Here is a 22234-nt window from a genome sequence, read left to right on the forward strand (position 1 = left end):
CATTTTGCCTGAACTCTCAATCATGGTATGAAATAAGAAAAAAGGTAGGCTAGGGCCCGATTATCAAAACAGCAGGACCCTAGCTTAAGGAGCTGTGTTTTTGCAGCATATCTGGTTGCTGGGAAACATGAGATGGCATTGTGAAGATCAGCCACTAGAACCAAAATGCTGTGGGACTAGTGGGAATCTGTCTTCCTGAAGGAGGATTTGGCTTCTCATAGAAGGGAGTTTGCTAATATAACACTCAATCAGTAAATTAAGCCTCTTTGAAAAGAAAAATGCTCATTCATCTCAAAAGAGCAATGTGATGGACAGACGTACACATTTCCCAGCCTCAGTTATTTTTAACTTTTTTTCATTTTTTAAAAGATTTGTTTATTTATTTATTTACTTATTTTATTTTAAAGATTTTATGTATATATTTGACAGAGAGAGACACAGTGAGAGAGGGAACACAAGCAGGGGGAATAGGAGAGGGAGAAGCAGGCTTCCCGCTGAGCAGGGAGCCCGATACAGGGCTTGATCCCAGGACCCTGAGATCATGACCTGAGCCGAAGGCAGACGCTTAATGACTGAGCCACCCAGGCATCCCTATTTGTTTATTTTAAAGAGAGAGAGTGTGCATGGGCAAGCATGAGTCCCCATGCAGGGAGGAGCAGCAGAGGGAATGGGGGAGAGAACCTCAAGCTGACTCTGCACTGAGCGTGGAGGCCTACCGAGCTAGATCTCACAACTCTGAGATCATGACCTGAGCCAAAATCAAGAGTCAGGCACTTAACTGACTGAGCCACTCAGGCGCCCCTGCCTCAGTTATTTTTTTATTTTTATTTTTTTTAAAGATTTTATTTATTTATTAGAGAGAGAGAATGAGAGAGAGAGCACGAGAGGGAAGAGGGTCAGAGGGAGAAGCAGACTCCCCGCCAAGCAGGGAGCCCAATGCGGGACTCGATCCTGGGACTCCAGGACCATGACCTGAGCCGAAGGCAGTGGCTTAACCGACTGAGCCACCCAGGCGCCCTCAGTTATTTTTAAATTATATTTTGTCCAAGCAAATATTGCATGGGACAAAGAGAGTAAGCGAGTAAACAAGTATGTATTCAAGGCTGTTGCAATAGGGGAGAGAGACGAAACTGTCTTTATTTAATTCTGCTGAAACAAAGAGAGGGAGGGATTTTTAAGTGCTAGAATGAGAGAACACAGACCATCTGTTTTTGCCATTTGGCTTTACCTAAGGAAAAGTAAACTTTTTCCTATCATTGTGACATAATGTAGTTTTACAATTTAGAGCAAGGCACCCACTCAAATTATACTTCTATTCTCCCACAAAAACTGAGAGATGAGGGTACTATCATCCTTGAAGCTGACATTTCAAAGAGAATGCTTCTGGGTCCTTGAGAACAAGATTCCTGGGTTGTAAAACTGGCACAAAGGCTTTAAAAATTAGTTACATCTCAAAGGGGTAGAGAAAGAATGTATAAGTACAAGTTTTCTGAAGTAAATGCTCTGAGAAAAGGGAGACCAAAGATCTAAAATTCAAAAGTAGCCTGTTTATATCTTAGTCAAGCTGAAGGACCATTAAAACCCTCTTAGTCAATTGCAATCTGCATACAACCTGAAATAGTAACATATAGGATCTTTGGCCTCCCAGCCAAGAGATAACAAACATAACCACATTATTGTTTCCTTGAAAGGGAAGAATCATGAAGCTTACATTTTAGGGATCCTTCTAGCAACAGAAAGGCATAAATCCAACCCTTACAGTCTCCATGGCCTGGCAACTTTGCATTTCTCTTGTTCAAAACTAGGTCAAAAGACACTCATCATCACGCAGCATAAAGTTGGAAGGTGTTTCAAAGCTCCCTGCTGAATGTAATGACCCAGATTTGCTCAGTTTAAGGAGGGTAGACAGGATACAAAGTGGCCTTTCAGTTGCTACTGCTACTTTGGCCTTTGGTGCAACATCGTAGCTCCCTGGTGGTTGATAAATTTCTAATTGTTAGTTTATAGAAATACTAGATGAGCAAATAATTTGCAAGCTAATATTGGGAGAATTTGGGGCATAAGATAAAATACCTTGTCTTTTGATATATATATATATATATATATGTATATATATATACACATATATACATATATATATTTAACAAAATATAACAATAGAAGAGATGAAATGAGCAATGACAGAAAGGGGTAATAGGATATATCTGTGCATGTGTCCATTTCGGTAGTGTGTTAGCTAGTCTCTGAGACTTTTCTTGGTAGTAGGTTAAAAATAAATGCATCCCAGAAGAGGGAAAAAATGAATGAGTGGTACAGACACATAAAGGGTCAGCTATTTGGTAATATTTCCTTAAATTTTGAGGTATGGGGGCTTTTGAGAAATTAAGGAGGATCAACTCTGTAAAGAATTGATAGTTAACTATTAGCTGTAGAAGTAAAGTGTTCAGCAGAGATACATAAGTTTTCTTTAAAATGATTCAAACAGATAAAATTTCCATGAGATCTCAAAAGTCTGTAAGGTTTGAAAGAACCATATGTAGCTAATTTATGTCATTAATGTAGAAATTAAAGAAGAGAATGAAAGCATAACGTAGCTTGCAATAAATTTTTGACTAAGATAAACTTCAATGATTATAGGGTTTAATAATCTTTGATTTGAAGAACGAGGAATTATCCCTTAAATAATTTCAGGTAGTAAAATTTGCACATGGTCAGTCATGGGAGACATCTTTCCTGTCTACCTCTCTTTTCTCCTACTCTAGCAAATTAGAATAAGTGGCACCAGGGGCCTGGTAGAGCTTCTGTAAGAACGAAGGCAAGTATATATAGATTTATTTCTCTGGTAACTAGGAAGAGTGACCTGGGTACCCAGGAGGTGATGGCAGTGGTGGTAATAGCTCAAAGGGAATATGAATATTTTTAAAGGAAAAACATGTAACAATAAAAAGGCTAATACTAGCAATATATAAGATAGGATAAAGAAACCAGTAAGGTCTTTGTGTTGACAAAATTAAATAGTTTTAGAAGCATAAAGGATAGGGGCGCCTGGGCGGCTCAGTCGTTAAGCATCTGCCTTCAGCTCAGGTCATGATCCCAGGGTCCTGGGATCGAGCCCCGCGTCGGGCTCCCTGCTCCGCGGGAAGCCTGCTTCTCCCTCTCCCACTCCCCCTGCTTGTGTTCCCTCTCTTGTTGTGTCTCTCTCTATCAAATAAATAAATAAAATCTTTAAAAAAAGCATAAAGGATTAAGATACAATAATAAAAGTGATGTCTAATTATTACAGTATCAAAATTAGCTTCTTAAAATAAAAGGCACCATTAGGTCAATTTTTTTTCACACATTGTCATAGCTCAGGAGTGGAAAGGAAATGAAAATTTACACTAATGTTAGAAATAATTGTATATCTAATATGAGATTCATATCAATTTTCTAAGTTCTTAATTAGCTGTTTAAGTAGTTTCAAAATTTCTTTTTAAAACTTTTCATTGGATTTTCTTTATGGTTTTAGCCAAGAAATCTGAGTATGATCTTAGCTATTCATAGAAAGCAAAAGGTGCAAAATCAATAGTGCATGTTATAAAATAGTGCCCTTTTATTATTGGTGCCTTACATTTAAAATTTGAATTCTTAGTTATAATCCAAAGGATACATAATTATAAGACTGTATATCAGTTTTTCATAATCTAACCATAATTCAGCTAACAGTATTTAAGCACATTGCATGAAGAGAGTGACCAATAAGGACTAGAAGATAAAATACAAATTAAGACTGGATGGATACAGGTTATATAACATAAACCTTTAAACAAATTTGATAATGAATAAAATTATTAGAACAGGGCATAGTGAAAAAGCTCTTTACTTTTGTTTTCAAAAGCAGTAAGATCTATGTACCACTTTCCACTTTATGACATTCTCAGTTGTATTGTGTCAAATAACTTAAAAACAACTTTTTGAATGTTTTTCTACATGTAATGGAGACTCCATTCTGTAATTTTCCTCATCTAGAAAAGAGACCTGAGATAGTATTTGTCGAATCTGTAATAAAGCCTGTGATTTGAATCATGAAGTCAAGGCTGTTCTGGAGTAATTCTACAGAACATACTCAGAAGCATAGAATCAGAGGAGAAAATTTAAAAAAACTATGTTTACAGTTTCTCATCATTCTATTTTCATATCACTTAGAAAGTTAGCTATGTATAGAACTATAGAAATTCCATCCCTTACATTATAAATTTTATAGATTAACATTTTTCTTATGGCTAAGTATGTGATGCAAAGCAGAGGCACCAAAACTATTTTTTGAAAATTACATATTTGATATTTCAAATAAGCATTGACAAAATCATCCGAGGCAATTCAGAACTTTATTGGTCTCTTTTAAATTAATATGAGGGGACAGATTTTTTTCCAGCATTTAAGGACCTCTGAAGTTCTTTAGGCAGCCCATCAATGAAATAAAGTAACCTGACAAAGATCAATAGTAAGACACTGAATCTATTACTAGAATGAAACATCAGAACACACATTCAATGGCATCTTCTCTAACGAATCAATGTCCTTTTGTAAAGTTACCAGTTATGGTAGAGTTCCTTGGAGTGGCTTGTGACTATTTTGCCCTCAAAATAGTTTGGGTAGCTTAAATCGACAACCATATTGCTGTATAGTGGCTTACTGCAAGTTTGGGTCATGCTTCTTCCCAGTTTTACTGATAGTTCCCTGCAAAAGGCAATTGTACCTTAAGCACATTAATGCCTAATAGTCCTTGCCCTGTAAATGCACTTGAATGCCTTTCAAGTTTTAGTACATGCCTACTGTGTGCTGTGCCCGATGATGGACTCTGGAAGACAATATATTTAATTACACACATTTTCTGCCTTTAAGGGACTTTCAAGTTTAGGGTATAAAATAACTAACTTTTGTTGTCTTTTTTTGGTCTAAACATACATTTGATAGACACAGTCTAATAATTCTTCTTTAGAGAATGGTATAAAGCAAATTTTGAAGGTTATTACATTGGTTGTGTGTGTGTATGTAAATGAATAAAATATATGTAGATATACATACACACCACACACACACACACACACACAGACACACACACACACACTTATATATATATATTTATATTTATATTTCAGTATTTCAGTTCTGGCCAAAAACTGATGATTATATTGTGAGAATAATTTAATATATTTGAAAAGGATGCTCTGGAGTTCACTATATTTTACTGTTGCTTTCAGGTTGATAGAAATTTCCTTCTGGTTTATCTTTTACATAGTCCCTACTATCCAGACATACTTGAAAACATACTGTGTTCATTGATGCATAAGGAAATAGAGTTCTAACAAATGTGGGAGATGGGTTTGCAGGGTTACTAGCGAAGTGTCAGGTTCTGTAGAGAACTGATAAGGACATGGTTTAAATAAAGGAAGCTGTCCATCCAGCAGTGGTAATAAGAAGAAAGGTAGAAAATTAAACTGCCAAATGCCAAACCTTTAATCATACTGAAGAGTTAACTTCCTTATTGAAAAAAAAAAAGGTTCGTGTGCCACTGAAGTTAATTAAAGTCTTAGTACATGCTAACAAATGTTAAGATAGCTTCTGCTTACTGCCAAACATTTGAATGAAATAAATACACACACACACAGGAACTGAAATGTTTAATGCTCTACTTTAATATTAAAAAAGGATACATCAATATAGTCAGCCTGGATTGAATATTCTAAACTCCCTTCAGAACTTTTTATTGTAACTGAAAGTAAATTATTGTTTCATTTTTATTACTGGTTTAATTCAAGTGGCATGAATTATGCAAGCACATTAACAGAATATTAGTTTTAAAGTAGGAACTTTTACTAGATGGAAAATTTCTGTTCTCAATTTAAGAAATTGAGCTTTTAAAGACCGGCTTTATCAATTATTATTACCCATTAGTTAAAAATATTGATTAAGTAATTTCCATAGGATGCTGAAATAATCTGTATATTAAGGAAGAAAAACAATAAAAATAATAAAAATAAAAATAAATCAGTTCGATATTGCCATCCTACTTCCACCTTTTTATTATTCCAAGAACCCTTATTGGCTCATGTGCGCATGTAACGATGAACAATATAAGCTAATTTGGGGGAAATTATTGTATCAACATAGATAAAAATTATGTACATTTTCTGAAAATTTTATAACATTTTGTTGTTGTTACTGAACTGCATCTTGACTTCATGCTATGGGATTTCATCGACAGATTGGAAAAGAAATTGCTATGTGAAACTGAATACTTACTAGCAGTAGAGGAAACGTTATGTCTCTTCTGCCCTGTAATTCACATTGACCTTCCAGGTCCCCAAGTAAGGAAAATCTCCCAGGTCTCATCTTATAATCAACTTTGCTTTCTTATAAAATCTGCTTGGATGCCATTTTATTGTTACTCACAATTTTATAATTGTTTACATTTTCCTGTGGGTACTAGGAATTGTATAGGGAAACTGTTTACCCGTCCTTTGGGCCCTACATTTTGCTCTGGATCCTAGGAAGGCAGGCGCTAAATCCTGTGTCACCATGGCATGTGTACAGACTACACGCTATGTGTTTTTGTGCATTAATCTCATATTTGACTGTATTTTCTCAGGGTCACTTCACCTTCACTCTGATCCCAAAATATCTGCACCCTTGATTCTGTTGTCCTTGCAGGGTAGTATGTAGAATTTAACATCAGAAACATGTGGAGTTTTCTTTGGCCTTCACCAGGACTAATATTGAACCAAAACTCACTGAGATGTGTCAGCCCAGTATTCATTCAAATTGTTGGGCATTTATTCTAATTGGCATGTACTTATTTCTTACTTCTCAAGTATTTTGATTGTATCCCTTGTGCTCCCCCTTTTTATACTTAGAGATCTTGGACAACTTTCTTAGCTTTATAGAGTTTTAATATTATCAACTCTAAGAAAGGAAAATAATAATGTCTAAGTAAATGAACTAATAAAACTATGTGGGTTTAGCATAATGCTGAGCATATTGTAAACACTCAATTATGATGATTATTTGTAATGGATGTTTTTATAAGTTCCATCAAATCCTTTGCACAATCCATTATAAAAAATGAAATTGGAGACAAAACTGGGGAGGGAATCATCACTTGGTCAACATTTATTAATTTTGATACTGATTTATTATATGTGTTAGTACTACAGTATGAATTCTAATTTATATATATAATTTGGTATACATTTTTAGTAATACATTTTTTAAACCACTTATTTCTAATTTTACTGCCTTATATATTTTAATTATGTTTTTATCATGTATTACAGTCATTATTTTAGCATATTTTATCTCATTCCACACAGTAATATTCTGAGATGGGTAACTAATCAAGTCTTATTGTCAGTTACAAAAATGAAAATACCTTGATATAGAAGGCAACAAAATTCCGTGGATGTGAGAGCATGGTCCAGTTTTCCCAATGGCATTCCAATGTCCTTTCTGCTAAAGCTGAAGTTATTCAAACTTCTGTCTGATTAATATGAGAGGGAATGCCTCTTATATGTACTTATGTTATTACCACCTTCCATTTTCCTAGTACCAAATGCCATCAAATATATTTTTTTCTTACAATTACTTTCCTTTTCCACAAAATCATGAGTAACCTGATGAAAGTATGTAGATACTACAAATGGAGAATTATTTGAGATTGATCACAGCACTGTAGCACTGATCATTCTCAGGCTTGGACATTCACAATTTCATAACTTTGCAAATTTAAGTCTAATTTTGTTTTGTTGTTTTTATGTAAATAAGAAGAATTATAAGAAACACTACATGTTTAACATTTAACATTTTCAGGATGTTTTACACACATCTGTGTTACTTCTGATAACATTCAGCTTTATCATGTAGCTGGGAAAAATGCAGCACCAACTTCACATATGTTTCTGAACAATACAGATCTTTAAAAATACTACTTTAGTTGTGTTTTGACTATTTTTCAATACTTTGCATTTAAATTTTGATAGAGAGGATTCTTTCCACAGATAGTATGTGGTGGAACAAAACAACTAAAAGCAATAAACAAGCAAAAACAAGCAAATAAAACACCTCCAGTCACTGCCCCCTTCTGAAGACTTCCGTAAATCACCATTTTGCCTGCTTTGCCACCTTCATTCAGGAGAGGCTTCTCCTTCATGTTGGAGACAGGAAATGCATAAAGAGAACTCTAAGAACTTTGATTTTAAATGCTTTCTCTGCCTCAGATAAAGGATGGTAAGGGCTACCCAGCAGGGAAAACATTTCAGCCAGAAGTGGATGGTATGCTCAAGACATCCTAAAGGAATACCTTGATCTCTGACTACTTTATACTGTGTGCTTGAGCTTTCCTAGACACATTATAGCCCTATTGTAGTCTTCTTGTATTCCTCCACCAGAGAAAATATTCCGCTAAATGACATTCATGCGAGTCTGATGCCTGTTCCCTCCCGGTATTTTCATCTTCTCTGGAGAAATGTTTAGGAGTGTGTGTGTGTGGTGGGGAGTTGGGGGGGAGCGGTGGGGAAGTGGGCGGTGGGGGTACTGTAGAATGAAATATCGATAAGGAAAGTCTGGACTAGTAATGGAAGTTCAGTCTTGTGAGAAGAATTGTAAAAATCACTTTAACATATAACATATTCATTTCTAATTCATTCAGGTCTACAAAGTGCAAACAGTACTTTGAAATATATGTCATTAATTATTTTCATGTGTTTTCCTGGACTTATATATTCTACTTTCTGATAAATGGGCATGGTAATAGGAAATCTTAAAAATTTTTTGACACATTATTATTTTGCTTATCAAGTTAAGTTAAGGAAAATATATTTAGGACCTCAAACACAAACTTCATTTTTTATATGCATTTAATTTAAATTTGCCATGTCACAAAATAGCTTCAAAGTAAAATACATTGAGAGGGAAATAAGATATCAATAATATATAAGGTGGTGTTTTGACATATATTAAAGAGTTAACTGTATATTCCTCCAATAACACTCCGTAACTATTTTGAGGATAAGAAATATTGATTATGATCATGGGCTGTTAGATGTGAAGATTTCAAGAAAAATATGAATGCTTATAGTCAGAAAATGAAAGTGGTAAATCTCTGAAAATGATCTAAATGATGGCAGAAAAAGAATAAGATAGCATATTAAGCATATTTTTAGAGCCAGAATAGTACTCCAAAGAAAATTATCTGTTAAACAAACAAACGTAAAAACACCCGGCATCTCAGAAGCCTGGGAGTACAGAGGAAGTGGGTAGTATGGCTGCTGCCAGGAAAACTCTCAATCTGGGCAGATTGCCAGATGACAACATATCAAAACTGCAGCTTTTTTTATTTCCACATCACAACCAGCCAAGTTAGTGCATAAAATCTTTAAGCATCCCAAGATGGAGTAACTTTGTAGATAACTTCAATTCAACCTAGTTCTATAAGAACATACTTCTTCATAATGTTACTGTAATATCTGTCCATTGAGCAGATATGTTTTCTTATACTTACCCCTTTCAATCTCCCTTCTGTTTTACTGACTAAAGGAGAACAATAAAGGAATAACAAATATAAAAAGTCATTTACAGAAGCCACAAGACTGATTTGGTCTTAATTTTGTGCCTCAGTATCTATGATGTATAAGGCTTTGAAATTCAAGTAAAGAAGACCTGAAAGAGGCATTCAAGTTCAAATCCACAACACCCCTGGTATGATTTACACCATAAGAGTCTTAAGATTCTGTTTGTATTCATAGAAATTACATACCAATTTGTTTTAGCTTCTCAGGCACCAAGGTAAAGAAAGAAGCATAATCAGTTATAAAATAAAAACAAGGATTTTGCTCAACACAAACACAAGTTTCTAATATTGAAATCTGAGAAGAATATTTTTGAATATTTGAATATTTGTAAAACACTGTATGACGTACTTCAGACATCTTCACTAACATGCCGAAAATGGATATAACAATGAATTACAGAACTATTTCTTCTGTTGGCTAATTCAAATTCAAATGATATTGCACAGACATACAGATTACTAAAAATTTCATGCATCAAACAGTAAAATATTAAAATCCAGGGATAAAACTCAGTTGGGTTGAAAGTACCTTTAATTTAAAGAGATGAGCATTGGGGCACCTGGATAGCTCAGTCGGTTAAGCGCCAGACTCTTGATTTTGGTTCAGGTCATGATCTCAGGGACATGAGGTCGGGCTCCACGTTGCACATGGAGACTTCTTGAGATTCTCTCTCCCTCTGCATCTGCCCCTCTGCCCCTCTGCCCACCCCCCACCTCCACTCTCTCTCTCTTTTAGAGAGAGAGAGAGAGATCGTAGTTACTGATGCTGAACTCAAAAGAACATGTTCCACCTAAAGGTATCCTAAAATATTAAATTCTGTAATGGCCAAATGAGCATATTTGCGGTATGTTTGATTTACCAGTTGACCAATTATGTTACTTACAGTAGAAGTTTGTATAACTCGGATAACTGTGAGTTGATTCTTTTTATTTTTTATTTTTCTCACAACTAAAATTTCCTTGAGTATTGAGTGACAGCCTCTGTTACACTAAACACTATAGCAAGTACTGGGAGTAGAAAAAAATCTATGTAGTTTATTATGGACAGAGCTACAAGCTATGATATACTGAAAAAAAGGGGTCTACTCTGTGGTGAAAGTCAAGTAAGCCAAACACCTATGAATAAATGTGGGTGAAGTGAATGTTCAGAAAACCTCAAGATTTTTCTCAGCCAACAATTCCTGTTCTTTCCAAATGATAGATATGTGAGAATACTAGATTTAAAACAATTTAGGTAAATGAGAACATCTGGCCTGATATCCATTGGACTTTTTGAAAAACAAGGTGTGCAGGTAGATTTAGAAAAATAATGGCCTTTATTATTACAACTGCCTTTTCACTGGTCCTTGCACAGATATTTCCCTGAATTTTCTAACACTCTGAGATATATTTAGCGCTCAAAAAAACATAAACTGTGCTTTTCTTATGGCTGGAATCCACATAAGACATTGTTTATTAATAAGTTCTAAGTTGATAGGATTTTCCAGGCATAGCTTGTCATTCTGTTTTCTAAAACTGGTTTGCAAACAGGATTTTCTTCCAGGCAGGAGGTGGAGAGAGGGACCAGGGAGCCAGTAATGTGGTGCCTATTAGAATAAGGAATAATTTGATGATAGCAAAAGTCCAAAGTGCAATAATAATCACTTTGTTTTGGTAACTGTTAAAAAGACATGTAAGCCTACTAAAAATAATAAAATGATGTAAACCAAAATTTTCTTAACTCTCCTGCCGTTTTTGAGACACTCAAAAAATGTAGTAATTTGTTGATATAAATAAATGATTAAGTAAATAAATAACCAAGAATATACAAATCTCTCATGCAGAATTCCACATCATTTATGTAATTAAGCTGCCCTCAAGGAAATAGAGCATAACACCCCATTCGTTAAGTGTGGTTATGCATAGGGACCTCCTTCCAGAAAGCAAAGTATGGAAAAGGAGATAAAAGGGTAATTTTACAGTGGAGAAACATGACAAACCCCACCTGTACTGTGGGGTGACCTGATCGTGTGAAGGTCAGATGCACAAGCGGTGAAAGAATTCACTCAAGGCAGAGCAAAGGAGATAGATGTTTACTGAATAATAAGAATAAAAAAGAATAATAAAAAAAGAAATTTACTGAATACATTCTAAGGGAGCAGCGAGCAGGACTGCAAGGGAGAGACTGCCTGAGGGCAGTGGTCGGGGCTTGTAGTTAAGGAAGGAAAGGTGAGGAGGTATGGGAACATACGGAAATTTCCTTTTTGGTATCTGTGTCTGGGTATAAGTAACTCATTGTTCACCTAGGGCTTATGGATATTTTGAGGTAGGTCACCTAATGGCCCTGTCTGTATTCAGCCCAGGGGTCACTGTGGGCTCTTTTACCTTACTCAGTTTTCCCTTGTTCAAGTCGGAACAAGGGATCACTATTAAGTGATCAAAGTTAACATCAATAGTGGTCTAAGTCATGTTGATAATATGTACCCTTGATATGATGTGATGAGACCAAAGCTCATATCCCAGTGTAATCATAATTAGACAAATCCCAATTGAGGGACATTCTATAAAATATTTAACTGGAACTCCTCAAAACTGTCAGTCATCAAAAACAAGGAAAGTCTGAGAAATTGTGACAACCAAGAGGATCCTAAGGAGGCAAATATGACTAAATGAAATATGGTATCCTGCCTGGGATCCTGAAACAGAAAAGGGCAATCCATAAAAAATCCAAGTAAATGAGCATAAAGTATGGACTTAGTTAATAATAACATAACAGTATTGGTTCATTAACTTAACATATGTATCATACTAATGTAAGATGTTAATAACTAGAGAAAATAGGTATGTATTTATGAGAAGTCTCTACTATCTTTGCAAGTTTTCTGTAAATTTAAAATATTTTAGGAAAAAAGTTTTTCTATGAATTAAATATTAATTTTTAATTTTGTTTCAATTCTAGTGTGGTAATGATATTATTTCTCCTTCTTTCTATCTGAAGATAGAAATGGATGGAGAGATAAATTTAATTTACTTTATGGATTTTATAGGCAATTTTTCATCTATCTAGAAAAATGGATTCTTTTTTAATGTAACTGATTTTATAGATAAAATATAGTTATAAAGCACAGTGGCAATAGGATACCACTTTCCCATTAAAAATACAACAGCTTAAATTCACATTCTTCTATAATCTTCACTTTTTCCTCCCCATCCTATTTTACATATTTTCATCCAATACAGTGTAAATTTAAGTATATTCTTTTCTAGAAAATCACTATAAGTCTATTGATACATATTTGGACTACTCAGTAGCTTTAGTTTTACTTACAGTGACACTATACTTATACGTAGCACGCATTTGGAGGTACCCTATTCAAAAGGCATTCCCTTCCTGTTCCCAAAGTTGACTCGAATTCTATCAATCTAATTTATATAAGGTCAAAATCAATCATTGGGGTTTTAGCCCATTGGTAATTATTGAGTTAGGCATGGTCATGTGATATAATTTTTGTCAAGGCAACAAGGAAGAAAGATTTCTGGGAAACTTTTGGTTAAGATTTGTTCACTGATTCAAGAGAGACATGCAGGAAGGACTCATTTCTCTTTCTGTGGTGTTTTCCTCTCTGAATCCGAAGCTTGAAACTGTGGCAGCTGTGAGGGAAACAACAAGGCACTTGAGAAGATGGTTGCTTTCTGATGATGTGTTGAGCCTTTCAGTTAATTTTTTCTGGAGACAACCTTCCTCTGACTTGTCAAAAGAGATTATAACAATGTCCTTATTATTTAGGAAAGTTTCCTCAGGACTTTCTGTTATTATAGTCACAGGCTCCTCAGGTATCCAAAGTTTCATGTAGGTGTCAGATACTTTTAAGGTAATTTTCTATGGCACCCAAAGTAAAAACATGTAGATTTTCCCTGTTTGCATATCTAAAGCCATTTGTGAACATTATGCCTTAAAAATTAACTTTGAATGTATGTGTAGAATTATTATTTTTTCATTAACAGTATTCATGTCTTCTTTTTAGGTTCAATTTTAAGTTAAATATTTGGCAGATTTTTGCCTTTTTACCGTATAAGACTGTCACAGAAATAACCACATTTTATCTATCTATCTATCTATCTATCTATCTATCTATCTATCTATCTACCTATCTATGAAAGCCAGGTTTTATAGATAGGTAGATAGATAGATAGATAGATAGATAGATAGATAGATAGATAGCTATAAAGAAAAATATCATGCATGAGGTATCTCAATTTGTGTGCACTCAAGCTAAACACTCACTAATATTCCATTTTTGCCTTCTGACCTTTACAAATGGTTGTTTCATTGGATATATTCCAAGTTGAAAAAAATAGAATATTTTAACTCTTTGAAGCAAACAGTGTTTATTACTTCCAAATTTGCATCCAAAGTTACCATAAGTAACTTGAAAAAATTAGTCTATAGATAACCTGTGACAATTTAAAAATTTTCTCCTTTTACTTTTTTTTTTTTTACAGAAAAGGAAGGAGAAGTGCCTGCTAAAATATGATCTAAATTATTATGAAGTGTAATGCTAAATTCAGTATTTGAATTTGGACTATTTGTTTGTAAAAACAAATAACTTACATATCCTTTGGCTTATTACATTGACTTAACATCTCTGAATCACTTTTCAAGGGTTGTTCTGGGAGGGTAAAGATACTAACTTATACACACACCTACACACCACTTTATATGTTAGATTTACATTTATAAGATTATTTTAACAATATGTTGATTGGGTATTTTAAACGGTAATAGCATATATGAAATTGCCATAAATATAATATGTTCTATATGTTGTAAACTCTTAAGAAAAAAATTAACACATAACACACAATTTCTCTAAATTATAATATACTATCTTTGTGATTTTGTTAGTAAAGTTTGAATTAAAGCCCTCAGAAAATATAGGTACTAGTCTGCCCAACTCATCTTTGCTGGCATTTAAGTATTCCTTTTAAAGTCTTTATTAATGAATAATTGACATACAATAAACTGCCTATATATAAGGTGTACAATTTGACTTTTTGACATATGTATACACCCATAAAACCCTTACCATAATCAGAGTAATGAATATATTCATCACCCACTTTTCTGATCCATCTTGTTACCCCTCCTTGCCCCTACTCCATCCTCAGGTACTGATGATCTGATTTATGTCATAATAATGTAAATGCTTAAGGATTTTAATTAAGTTGGGTCATAAGGTTTATTTTTTTGTCTGGTTTCTTTTACACAACATAATTATTTTGCACTCAACATACTTAACCATGATGTTGCATATATCAATAGTTCTTTCCTTTCTATGAGTAGTATTTCATTGTAGCCCACTTATTTGCAGTTTTGTTTTCAACAATTTCAGCTATCCAAGCTAGATGATCCTCCTTCTGACATATTGTATATGTCAGAAGAGAATATACATCAACAGTAAGGTCACGTTAGGTCACAATGCCTACCTCATTCTTCTCACTTCATCTCATCACATAGGCATTTTATCATCTTACATCATCGCAAAAAGAAGGGTGAGTACCAGCAGAGTACAGGGAGACCACATTCACACAACCTTTGTTACAGTATATGGTTATAACTGTTCTATTGTATTATTGGTTATTTTGTTAATCTTTTACTGTGCCTAGTTTGTACATTAAACTTTATCATAAGTATGTATGTATAGGAAAAAATAGTATATATAAAGTTAAGTACTACCCACGGTTTCGGGAATCCCCTGGAGTTCTTGGAAAATATCCTCCACAGATAAAGGGAACTACTGTACTACAATTTGTTCATCATTCACTTGTTAATGAACATTTAGGTTGTTTCCAGTGTTTGGCTATTACAAAATAAATCTACTATAAACATTCATATATAAGGCTTTATATCAACATATTGTTTTATTTTTCTTGGGTTAATACTTAGGAGTGAAATGGCTGAGTCATTTAAGAGGTGAAATTGTAAAATTGTTTTCCAAAATGGATATACCATTTCACATTTCCACCAGCAGTGCTCATGCACCTGTAGTGGTATTTCATTGTGCTTTTAGCTTCCATCCACCTAACCATTAATAATGTTGAGCATTTTTCATCCATGTATCTTCTTTTATGGAACATCTGTTTAGATCATTTGCCCATTAATTTTTTTTTCTTGTTATTGAGTTTGAGAGTTCTTTATGTATTCTAGATACAGGTACTTTACCAGACATATGATTTTGCAAACATTTTTTGCCCCAGTCTGTGGTTCATCTTTTTGTCCCTTTAATATTGTCCTTTGCAGTGATTTTTATGAAGTCCAATTTAACAATTTTTTTCTTGTGGATTATGTTTTTGATGTCTTATCTAGGAAATCTTTAACTTAAGGTCACAAAATTTTTCTGTTTTCTTATAGAAGATTTATAGTTTTAGTTTTTACATTTAGGACTATGATCCATTCTGAGTAATCTTTTTTCTTTGATTAGCCCATCACATTTATTATTTTGTGTTCTGTAAGTTAGCTTTTCATGCATAAGGGTTGCTTGACCCCAAACATTTTGCCTCAAGTCTAATGTCTTAAAACAATAACCATTTATTTAGTTTACAAGTTTGTGGCTTGTCAATTGGCTGGACTTGGCTGAGAATATTTTCTGGTGTTTTGGAACAAAGCTCAATCATGTACTGGTGCTCAGTTGTCTGTCGTCAATATAACCATCTACCAACAGATATAGTAAATCACTGATGGCTCACAGGACTCAGCACATAGTCATACCAATGGTCATGATTTGTTACGGCAAAAGGATTCAGTGCACAGTCAGGGAAGGGAACTGGGTGAAGCCCCAGAGAAACAAGGCACAAACTTCCAAAAGCTCCATTCCAAATGGAATCACACAGGACACTTCATGTCCTCTTCAATGAGATGTGACAAAGCCTGTGAATTGTTGCCAACCAGGGAGTTTCATTAGAGACTCAGTGCCCTGGGTTTTTATGGAGATCTGATCACATAGGCTGCCTCTGCTTAGCATGTGCCAAAATTCAAGACTCCCAGAAGGAAGGCAGGTGTTCAGCATAAGCCATATTGTTTATACAAACACTTTAGGTACAATGAATCATTTGTATTAGTTAATGGTGGGGACCCCTTTGAAATCTAATTTTTCAGACACCAGTCAAGGGCAAATCTTGCTAGCAGGCCTTTTCAAAAATAGTAGGCCAGAGCTACTGTGTTAATTTTTGTGGGTATACTTCCTATTGAAAACAGTTAGTTAACAGGGGCGCCTGGGTGGTTCAGTCAGTTAAGCATCTGCCTTAGGCTCAGGTCAGGATCCCAGGGCCCTGGGATCCAGTCCTGCATCAGACTCTCTGGTCAGCAGGGAGTCTGCTTCTCCCTCTGCCTGCCTCTCGCCCCTGCTCCTGCGCGCACTCTCCTTCAAATAAATAAATACATAAATAAATCTTAAAAATACAGAAAACAGTTAAAATTAAAGGAAGTTATTCTCCTAATGTTCTGAAATCAAAATAAAATAGAATCTATAAAAGTCATGCCCCATCTGCATTTACCTCTTTTATCTGATTTTCACAGGACCTATGCTAGGAAGCATATGACCATCTTCTTGGCAATCTTACTGAAAGTTTTAGGTAAAATTCCTCTGAAGGTCTGAAATCATGACAATATTTTAAAAGATATAAATGTTATCAAAAGTTGTTATGCAGGGGCACCTGGGTGGCTCACCCCTTAAGCATCTGCCTTCGGCTCAGGTCATGATCTCAGGGACCTGGGATCGAGCCCCGCGTCGGGCTCCCTGCTCCGCGGGAAGCCTGCTTCTCCCTCTCCCACTCCCCCTGCTTGTGTTCCCTTTCTCACTGTGTCTCTCTCTGTCAAAAAATAAAATCTTAAAAAAAAAAAGTTGTTATGCTTATGATCAATTATAAATAACAGATTTTAATGTATTCATGTTATCTCCTTTATATTTCATATTTTTATTCTTATAAGCTTAGGTACACATTTCATAAATCATTTAAAATCTATAAAATACAGGTTTCTATAACCTGTAGAATACTTCATTATGGTGCTTACTATAATATTCATAAACCTTAAAATCTATATCAATAGCTGCACTGACATAATTTATCTTAAAATCATTCGAGTTTGTATGAATCTTTCAACTTCAGGTGAATATTTTGTTTGACATTATTATTGAATGATAATGTGAAATATAAACCCCTCCAAGAATTGTATTGGCAAATGTCTCCTCTGCTGAATTGACCTATGATACTCAATGTTCTATTAGTTGATAATATCCGAGTAATAAGATCCTTGTGCATTTATCAAAATCTTGTATGTTTAGAAATAACTTTTGTTATTGATAATGTCCCTCTTTTATATTAAAATTAAACTTTAGGTAGCTAATTTAATTGGAAATTAATACATAAAAAATTGGGATAATATAATAATACATAATAAAATTGGAAATTAATACATAATAAAAAAGTATTTTAAGTTTCTTCTCATATACTGTTCCTTTCAATTTATTGTTTCCACTTTACCTGCTTTTTTCATTAAATCCCTTGCTACACTTGGAAGCATGCTTTAAATTCCTTTGCCGTCTTATTCTATCAGTGACCCTCATAAATAAAATATAATACTCTTTAACTATTAAACATGTTAAGTTATAGGTGAAATGTCATGTTTGAAAGCAAAGTTATCCCCCCACCCAACAGATTACTAATTATAAAGGAAAAAATTCTTTAAAATGAAGAAGCCTTCATTTCTCCCTCTCCCCACTCATGTTCTCTCTCAAATAAAGAAAATCTTTAAAAAATTAAAAAAAAAAAACCTGAATGTGGTAAAGTTATATAAAGACAGAATAGTAGAAATATAAAGAATCCATGATCAAAGAAAAAGAATGACATTATTAAAACTCAGGAATAAAAATTGATGTTTATGAATTAATTTAAAATTCTGTGAAATGAATAATTCCTATTGGTAGAAATTCTATTAAAAGTTATTTAAATATTTAGTAAGTCAAGGTTAAACAGTATATAAGATATAGCAAAAAGTTTCTATGAGTTTAAAGGTAGATATGAAAATATAAATTTAATACAAATAATTCTCATGGAAAGAGCTTCTAGAAGTAAAAATAAAATATTTCTAAAGTTCAACATATCAAGTTGAAACAAAATATTAAGTATACTGGAGAGAGAATTAGTGAATGGAATACATAAAGAAATTATAGATATGGAGGAGAGAATGATTTGATCCAATACATAGTCCTTAATAATAGTCTCTAAGAGAAAATTGAAGAAGCAAATGTAAGGAGGAAGAATCATTTCCATAAAAATAGGCGATACTTTTCCAGAATTTTCATATTTAGCAAGGTCAATAGTTTCTGAGCAAAATTAATAAAAATAAATTTTCTAAAACCTCAAGTTCATTACTATTACTCTATATTATGCATTAATAAGACCCCAAAAATTGATTCTCTGAAGTTATTAAGCAATCCACTGAAAAATAGATTAATTTAACAAAATAAGGATGACAGAAGGCAAAAATAAAAAATCCATGGTATGAAAAATTTCCCATATTTTTAGATACACACGAACTAAAATAAAATTAAAACTACAATTTAGAGTAGATTGGACTGCCAGAATCAATAAAACCAATAAACTAACAAAACTAAAAATATATTTGAGCACTGGAGTTTATTATTTAAGTATTATTAGTTTAAATATTGAGTATTATTATTTGAAACTAGTACTTCTTGATGTAGATTCGGCTACCCAGTCTCCTTACTCTTTGTGCATCCTCCATCCACCAGGGTTTTATGTCATCTTTACTTTGCTGGTAGAAGACAAAGAGAGCTTGGATGAAACACATTCATGTCATAAATGCCTTGGTGTGGTAGTAATACACATCCCTCTACTCATAGTCCATTGACATGTATCATATATTAACATGTGGCCTGGCCCTGTGTTCAGGAAAATGAGTGAAGCTATTTCTAGTGAAGAGTAGTAGTCTGTGCCACAAAAACTAAGATGGAATAAGCCATTTGTATGACCTAGAAATATTCACTCAATACTGAGTGACACATAGAAAATCTGAATGGGGAATAAACCTATTAAAGATATGTTAAATTGTGGGGCACCTGGGTGGCTCAGTCATTAAGTGTCTGCCTTCAGCTTGGGTCATGATCCCAGGGTCCTGGGATCGAGCCCCACATCGAGCCCCACATCGAGCCCCACGTCGAGCCCCACATTGGGCTCCCTGCTCCGCGGGAAGCCTGCTTCTCCCTCTCCCACTCCTCCTGCTTGTGTTCCCTCTCTCACTGTGTGTCTCTCTGTCAAAAAAATAAATAAAATCTTTAAAATAAATGTGTTAAGTTGCTAAATAAACCTAACCCCAAAGAGTTTAAGCCTGGAAGTCTTCACGGGAATGTTTTACAAACATTACAGAAATAGCCCCATTCACTAATAAATTATTCCAGTAGTTAGATAGAAGAGGAAGCACTAAAAGATCTCAATTTTTTAGGTTAACTGATAAGAAAAAAAAATTATAGAAAATTATAATCATGGGTATGGTGAGTTAAATACAATATTAGCAATCTACAACACATGTATTATATATGTATATAGATAATTATGTAAGTTATCTATATACATATATTCATTATCCACACATAGGTGCTTCATACTAATAAACACATGAATGTATTGTCAGAAATTTCATGAACCTTTGCTCTCTAAAGCTTGTAGACATGTTTTGTGAAATTTCCTTTTTACTCTTCTTTTTTTCTTAATTCACAACAAAAGGAACAAGCATAGTTCCTTCTGAAGCGGACACAGATAATTAGTATGTACTAGATGAATTTGAACATTACATGAAGTCAAAAATGCAAAATGCTTAAAACAGTTGTTGGCCTTTAGTGAGTTATATTTATCTTGGTTCTGGGTCTAAGTTCAGATCATTTCTAGCAGATTGGCCTAATTTTAAATAATACAATGGTACATGGTTTAAACAGTTTCCTAATTCTCTTCACCTACTGTTTAGGTTGCTTGGAATTAAAGGAAGACACCATTGAAAACCTTCTTGCTGCAGCGTGCCTTCTTCAGCTTCCCCAAGTAGTGGAAGTGTGCTGCCACTTCCTCATGAAGCTGTTGCACCCATCCAACTGTCTGGGGATCCGAGCCTTCGCAGATGCTCAAGGGTGCATTGAGTTAATGAAGGTAGCCCACAGCTATACAATGGTAAGGAGATTTAATATTTTAATCATAGAGGCAGAGCCGTATTATCAGAAGTTAAAATAATTACTGTCTTTGCATCGAATGACTTCTTTCTGTTTAAAATGACTTCTACAAGCTTTGCACGTTTCTATTATGGGGCACAATGTAGTATGTAGTATTTTATAATAGCAAAGTAAAAAAAAAAAATAAAGCCTATTCATAATGGACTTTAAATCTACATTGCCTATAAATAGTAAACAAAGCCAAAAAGCAATTATAGACTGTTTAAGATTTTAGAAGTTGTTTAAATGAATCTTTCTTATTGCTCCTGGCATATCTGTCTTTTTATATCTACTTCCACAGCTGCCTTTTTTTTGCCTTTTCTTTCTAAAAAAGACTGACTAGTCTGTGCCACAAAAAAAAAAACGTTTCTTTTGCTTTTTATCTTACAACCTTTTTACTATGGAATAAGTTGTATCGACCAAAATTCAATGTTGAAGTCTTACCCACAATGTGTTAGTATGTGGAGATGGGGGCTTTTGGTTGTAATTCGGTTTGGATAAGGTCTTGAGGGTGGGTCCCTCATGATGAGATTAGTGCCCTTATAAGGAGACACACCAGAGAGTTTGCCTCTTTTCTCTCTCCACCTTGTGAGGACACAGTAAGAAGGTGGCCATCTGCAAGCCAAGAAGAGAGCCTTCACCAGGGACCCAATCAGTTTACCCCTTCATCTTAGACTTCCCAATCTCTTGAATAAGGGAAAGAAATTCCTGTTCCTTAAGCTACCCAGTCAGTAGTATTGTGTTATAGCAGCCTGAGCTCACTGATATATTTTCATCGTAGCACATTATGTTTGGTATGGCTTTGCCTATATGATTTGTGGATGAAAAAAATCAAACTTACAGTATATATTATAAAGTATTTATTGGTAAAGTAAATATTGGCTTTCAAAACTCCTGGAAACTTCTACAGTAAGTGAAAATATTTAGATGTTTAAACCAACCACTCTCCATTTTTTTTCTATAACTGACTTTCTGTACCATTTTAATGATGGGCTTAAATGGAGTGAATATCACTTGGTAAATATTCCAAAAATAATTTAAATCTATTTATATTTTTCTCTTTGATTTTTTTCTATATATAAATAGGTATTTTAACAGCTTTATAGAGATGCCAAAAATCATTTGGATTGCACACTTTAAATGTGTGAACTTTGTGGTATGGAATTTTTTTCATGTTATTTCCTTTCTAGAATAGAATAACCAGTTATAACAATTCATACAATATTTCATACCCTAGAAATAATCATCCTAAAACACTTAATCTAGTTTCTGGCATATAGCAACTCCTATATAAAATGTTAGCCATTTTTCTTATTTTCATTATTAACATTATTAATGATTTGATTGTTATTATTGAAACAACCAATTGTAG

General features: G+C 34.1%; 1 protein-coding gene across 1 annotated transcript in view; it reads left to right on the top strand.

Annotated features, from left to right (window-relative positions):
- KLHL1 (kelch like family member 1) overlaps positions 1-22234 on the top strand; it is a 378887-nt gene that overhangs the window by 140190 nt on the left and 216463 nt on the right. The window contains exon 4 of the mRNA XM_025874602.2: positions 20628-20824. Coding sequence (XP_025730387.1) covers positions 20628-20824 — 197 coding nt within the window. The remainder of the gene's footprint in view (positions 1-20627; positions 20825-22234) is intronic.

This window comes from Callorhinus ursinus, unplaced genomic scaffold, assembly GCF_003265705.2.
Source record: "Callorhinus ursinus isolate GAN/ISIS: 27379988/994484 unplaced genomic scaffold, GSC_fseal_2.0 scaffold7, whole genome shotgun sequence".
Lineage (NCBI taxonomy): Eukaryota > Metazoa > Chordata > Mammalia > Carnivora > Otariidae > Callorhinus > Callorhinus ursinus.